General features: G+C 39.8%; 1 protein-coding gene across 4 annotated transcripts in view; it reads right to left on the minus strand.

The window, feature by feature from the left end:
• ATP6V0A1 (ATPase H+ transporting V0 subunit a1) overlaps nucleotides 1-5,968 on the minus strand; it is a 29,741-nt gene extending 23,773 nt beyond the window's left edge. For 3 of the 4 annotated variants that reach the window (XM_035903679.1, XM_035903688.1, XM_009648387.2), the window contains exons 1-3: nucleotides 5,868-5,968; nucleotides 5,455-5,552; nucleotides 4,806-4,934 (exon numbers count right to left, since the gene is read on the minus strand). In XM_035903679.1, the coding sequence (XP_035759572.1) occupies nucleotides 4,806-4,934; nucleotides 5,455-5,552; nucleotides 5,868-5,883 (243 nt within the window). In that variant the 5' untranslated portion in view covers nucleotides 5,884-5,968. The remainder of the gene's footprint in view (nucleotides 1-4,805; nucleotides 4,935-5,454; nucleotides 5,553-5,867) is intronic. The other variant, XM_035903667.1, reaches the window with a different exon arrangement.
• Between the last annotated feature and the right edge of the window lie 32 nt (nucleotides 5,969-6,000).

Consider the following 6,000-nt stretch of genomic DNA (forward strand, 5'->3'; position numbering starts at 1 on the left):
TAATATCTAATGAAACTAGTTAGTGGCATGCAGGGAACGAGGAACCAGGAGATAGTTTGGGGAGACAAAAAAGGAGGAAAAAAAAAAAAAAAAGTAAGAACAAACATAAGACAGCGGAAAGAGGAACTAGATGATAGAGAAGACAGCAAGAATCACACAAGGAAGGAGAAAAACAAGAGGAAAAGTGGAATGGCTCAGCTAAGCTTCCATACAAGAAAGGTCTGAAGATAGCTGCAACAGAACAAAGGGGCTGTGGGGTATATAAGTCTGAAGAAGGGCAGAATTCAAAAAAATTTATGAAGTTTTAAATACAAGTGATGTTCCCAAGAACCATTTTTTAATGGCACAAACCAGAGTGACACCCTTCACAGATCTTAAATGGAGAAAAAGGTGAAGGTAGATGCTCATTTCCTCTTGCACTTCTTGTGCCTTTTCTGCATATTAAAGATGCAAAATGCATTCCTAAGAGGTGCCTGGGAAATTGTACTTGCATGTAAAGCAGCCTGGGAGTCTTGTTCTATGCAACAGGAGGAACAATGCTCAGGTACGTCTTCCATAGACAGTTTAACTGACCTTAGGGCAGCTTGCAACTCCACAAGCTTGGAACCCTGCAACCGTTTCTGCAATACCTGCATATCCTACACGCGTCAGCCTTCTGCCATACTCCAAAGCAAAGGCAATACCTCATTCAGTTTGGAATTATGACAGTTTGATTGGTTCCGTGTTACTTGCCACATCAGCATAGATACAGGGTCAGAATCAGAAACAAAACCTGAAGTAGTGGCTGGTGATTTTCTATACTGGCTTTACAAAGATTTCCCTCCACGCAAAATACTTCCAGCTTAAAAACATGGTTACTGATTAAATCTATCAATTATTCAAGATATTTAACCTTACTCACCATATTAATGCCAGACATGTCAGATGCATTGCTTAGGGCAGTCTGACAGTGTCGCTCATTTCTTGACTAGCCAGGTATTAAAATAGGACGTGGATTTGTACTGTCCTTCATTGCAAGTAATTTGCAGGCTAAAATTCTTGGGAACGTAGCTTGTAAGTGTCAGCAATTTGAGTCAGAAAGGATGCTCAAATCACACCCCCTTGTGCACCATCTTCATACTTGGTTCAACCCCACGCCACAGTTATTTCTACCTCTGCAGCTTACATAATGAAATGACAAAAATTACAGTCCCTTCGCACAAACTGAGGGCCAAATTCTACCCTCTGTGGTATCCAGGAGGTCTTCCCCACAGAGCTATCAAGGGAGCTTGCTAAAATACACTTGAAGGTAGAGTTTGAGCCTAGAACACGTAAAATGCATGCACACATACAGCGCAGCCTTGCAAAAGCACATAGCGAGTTTAATGACTCAGCCATGGTTTATTTGTGCAATAGATGCGTCATAATTTTAGTGAAAACCTCTACAACATTTTACTCGCATGTCAAATGGAAGTCTTTACCATGTACAAGAGAAGTTTTTGCAAGGCTGACGTCAAATGCAGCTCAGTTGCTTGTACACACCCTTGGTTTAGCTTACAGATGTTACAAAAGTAAGGGAGCCCTTAATTTAGTTTGGAAAGCCACCATGAAGAATTTCTCATCCTTTCAACTTTACGGCAACGTGTTGCAACAACAAAAAACAAATGAAAATTTTGCTTCGTAGAGAACACAACCAAAACAAGAAAGTTTGGTACCTCAGAACATACAGATCAAAGGTACCAGTGATTATTTGATATGTAGATTTTGGGATGTTGTAGAAAAATAAGACAAAGTTACGATTTTAAGAGGCTTGTATTGTATTTATCGATAATCAAGATAGTCTCTGTGACAATTTTTGTGAGGTGCACCACATTTTAGCATATGAAACATAAAAAAAGAAGGATAGGCTCACTTGACTGAGTAATTCTTATAAATGCCTAATATTGCCCTCTGAGCCTTTTGGGCTAGGCGTCCTTTATTCAGGACGCTATATAAACCAAAGACAAGTCCTGCTGAGAGGGGTTGAAATCACAAAACAAAGCATCTTAGAATAAATTTGGATTAGACCAGTTTTACTAAACAAGAACTTGCTTACATAAGGATTATTTACATAACAAAATCCTGTGCTCTTTAAACTTGTCTCTCAACTGCTTTGATTTGATTCGATTTCCTTTCTAGAAGCAACATCAGCTCTGGTTCTGGGAGGGTATCTCAAGCAGTGTTATAAGATTTAACAGAAATAAAAAATTGAGAGAGTATGTGGAAATTAAAGAGCTAACCAGCTACAACTCAAAAAACCCAAGACTCCAGGAAATTTACTTTGAATAAGAGTTTTCACCAGCAGCAAGTGAAATATCACAGTTATTGTGAAGGTTTTTTTTTACCACATCAGGTCCTTCAGGATTGGAAAAACCCAAGCATTTGCACGTCAGTAATCAGAATGTGGACCTTGCATTATTAAAAATTTAAAAATTGTTTATTGTTCACCCAGATCAGCACCTTTAATCTCAAGGCCTGAAAAAAAAAAAAAAAAAGTTCATTTTCCCTACCCTTGATTATAGTTGTGCTCTGTAATGGCTCTGGATCGCTACACACAAGGCCATACAATCCAAGCCCCTTCCAGTTCACAAAACAAAAGAAAAGTCAATTTTCACAAGAACTAAAAAGGATTCATTTCACCGTCTAACTTATTAATCCAGAGCCCAGACAGAAATGACAGATGCAAAACAAACAAAAAAAAGCAGATGGTGAGAAGAGTTAGAGGAAAGAGAGACAGGGGACTGCATGCCATTAACCATTACTTTTCCAGTCTTCTTTTACGCTCACACTCTAGGCAAAACTTTCAGAGAAATCTCTCCAGCTCATACTGTTCTTCATAAGCAAAGACAAGAAGACTGAGAAAAGGAGCATAATCATCAACATGGTGTGTTGAAACAAGAAATGGCCACTTCGACTAGAACGGTCGTATGAAGAACGAGTGAAAAAATTTTGCCATCCTCCCTCCCCCCCACGCACAAACTCCAGAGAGCAGAGCAAATGCCAAGTATAAAGCACTTTGGAGAGTAAGCCATTTCTTGTGCAACTTATTACTATGAATAACACCATCTTAATTACAAGTTATTGAAGTCTTCAAGTGTTGAAGGCACTGTGCAAATGACAGCATGAAGAAATGAAGCGTTTGCTACTTCGGGATAATAAGCCGGTCGCACAAGGCTCAAAAGCCCTGGACTAGTCAGGATCTCTCAAGCACAGTTTTTGCTGTTTACAGTGTGAACTGGAACAGTTTTAAATTCTCAACACTTATGTTTTACTGAACTTGACACATGAGCTGTTCAGTTTGCTTTAACATATAGCAGCACATTTTCTTTGTTGTGGTTTGGTTCATTACTGCAGAAAATAGTTATCAAACGGGAACATATCTGTACTTTCCACGGCCAGTTCATTCAAGTCTGACACCAGTTCCCTTTTGCGGGTGACCTGATCTACGTTGTTTCACTAGAAAATTGATTTTGATCTTTAAATTTAGTATGATCATACTGTACTTGAAGAAAAGCAGTAGGCAGCTCTCACCAGAGAGGACAGTAATTAATTTAAAAAAAAATAAAAAAATCACACAGCACTAGCTGTATTTGGTTTTACTCAATACTCAGAACAGGCAGGCAGCAGCACCTTAATGCAGCCACGTAACAGATCACCAGGTTAACGCTGTTTGTCCAAGGAGACCCAGCAGTTGTAAGTGAACATTCAACACTCGAAGACGAGTTTTTTTGTACCGAAACCAACCCCATGACCAATCAACTGATCACACTAGCCGCAGTATCTATGTCAGCAGCAACTAAGACTTGTGTTGGCACGGGAACAAACTTAATGCCTGAACAGGCAGCATCCTGTGCCAAAAACCCAAAAACCAAACCGTTAGATTAACGGTCTGAAGTTTGCAGGAGCCCAGCTCTACTTGATCCCAGCCTTTGTAAAGACCAAAAGCCATATCCATTACAAACTCTTTGATCAAATCCTTGGATCAGAGGAAATGGGACACATACTCAGCAAAAACATGTCCTTTCCGTTCTGAAAAATATACAGGAGCTCTTTGAGGAAACTCCCAAGGCTTTGAGATACTTAAGCTTTACAACAAAGGATTACATCCTCTTCCATGGAGGCTTTATGTCTGTATCATGAATGACATCAGAGAAGCTCTTCTCAGGTCCAGTGAAAGAGTTGCCAGTTTCTGGCTTCGCTGGTATTTGACAAAAATGTTGAAGCTTTGCTCCAGAACTTACCTCTGAAAACCTTAGGGTTTGATCAAAGGCTTGCTTAGATAAATAAATAAATGATCAAGCTATTACTTCAGTGCCCTTTGTATTATGACCTTAATGAGTAATCTCCATAAAACATTTCAAAGGCTGAAGAGAAATTAAGCTGAATTGTAATTCCTCGGCGTAAGCGAGGCATGACTGTTTATCTGCACACATACCAACAAAACTCTTACCCACTGAAGAAAGTGCTCACTCTAGCACCACATTTTTGGTCTGTTGATGTGCTTTAAAAACTATTAGCATCTTAATTATTTTACACAATTTTTAGACAAACCATTGTTTAACTAAAAAAAAAAAACACCCTGAAAACAAAATTGTAAGAGGTAATTCATGGGTAGCTATGCGTACTGCATGAAAAATGGAAAATAATTTGAGAAGCTTTCTTAAACAAAGCATAAAAATGACCCTGCTTTCCAGAACAGCAACTAAAAATATATTTGAGAATAAAAATGGTAATTTGTGGGAGAAGAACCAGCTGCCCAGGTGTTAACCCGCCCCCGGTATTCTGACCTCATCAAAAAATTGTTGAGTTTTACGCAGTATAAATTTTAACTCTGTCAGCTCCAAGAAGTTTCTCTTCAGAGCTTCCTGGTTTGTATTGATTTCTTTAAGCTCATTTTCAATTTTCTCAAAGTTTGCCTGCAAGACGAGAGAAGAAGAAGAAAGAAAAAGGACTTAAAGCAAAACCAAGAAAGCAGGCAAGATGCTTTGAAGTCCCGCGCGATTTGCATACAATTACAGATGTGTCTCCAGCCTGCTATGGCACACAGATGCAGATTTGTGATATTTTCTTCAGGCAACCTGAACCTTTTCATACTCAGCCCATCTTTTATAGACTGGGTTTATACAGTGTTCTTCAAATTATTAAAACCCCTTGTAAACATTCTGACAGACCGACCATAAACCATGCCGTTCCAACAGGTTTAAACTCATTTAAATGGGTGAAGTTTCTTTTAAGCATTTTCACTTCTAACTGTGTTTGGATAAATGCACATGCAAAACAATGCTTGTGAATCAAAATCAAGCTGACGGGAGCTAGCATGTCAAGTGACAGCTGGGGCCTATGGTTAATGCACCTTTGCCACTCAACTCAGCGGGTATCTACCGACGGAGATAACTTCTCCATTTCCATCTAGAGGCAAATAACACGCATCATTACCTCCAAGTCAATCATGTCACGTGGAAAAGGCACCTCCGGGTTTTCACCAGTGTCCATGATAGGAATATTTGCTTTTTTAATCTCCTTCTCAACAAACCCTGGAGAGACAACACTGTTAATGTTAAGTAAAAGATACTTTGATGTCAGACTGTCACCATAACCTCCAGCTAGCCCGATCAGTAGGTGTGAATTCTTTCACCTCTTATTCCAAGATCCTCTTATTTGGTCAGAGCAATCTTTTGAGCAGGAAGTGAATCCCTGGCCGACACAGAGAAGAAAGGCAGCTTTCACGCCTCCAGTCAGCACTTCTGTTTTCTAACGCTGCCTGGCAGGTTTAGCCTGCGTTGATTTATTTTTTTTTTTTTCCTGAAAAAACTCCAGAGTGGGAGCCGTAGGAAAATCCAGGCACGTACTTAGCTTTCGGTCCATTTCTTCACACCTCCTGACTTCATTAACGAATTTACGCTGGAACACGTTCACGTCCGGGTTCAGCTGCAGAGACAGACAGGTTTCCTCAGCGACACCCACCAGCACAGCCGCGGCCAG

The sequence above is a fragment of the Egretta garzetta genome, unplaced genomic scaffold (genome assembly GCF_000687185.1).
Source record: "Egretta garzetta isolate BGI_Z169 unplaced genomic scaffold, ASM68718v1 scaffold100, whole genome shotgun sequence".
Classification (NCBI taxonomy): Eukaryota; Metazoa; Chordata; class Aves; order Pelecaniformes; family Ardeidae; genus Egretta; species Egretta garzetta.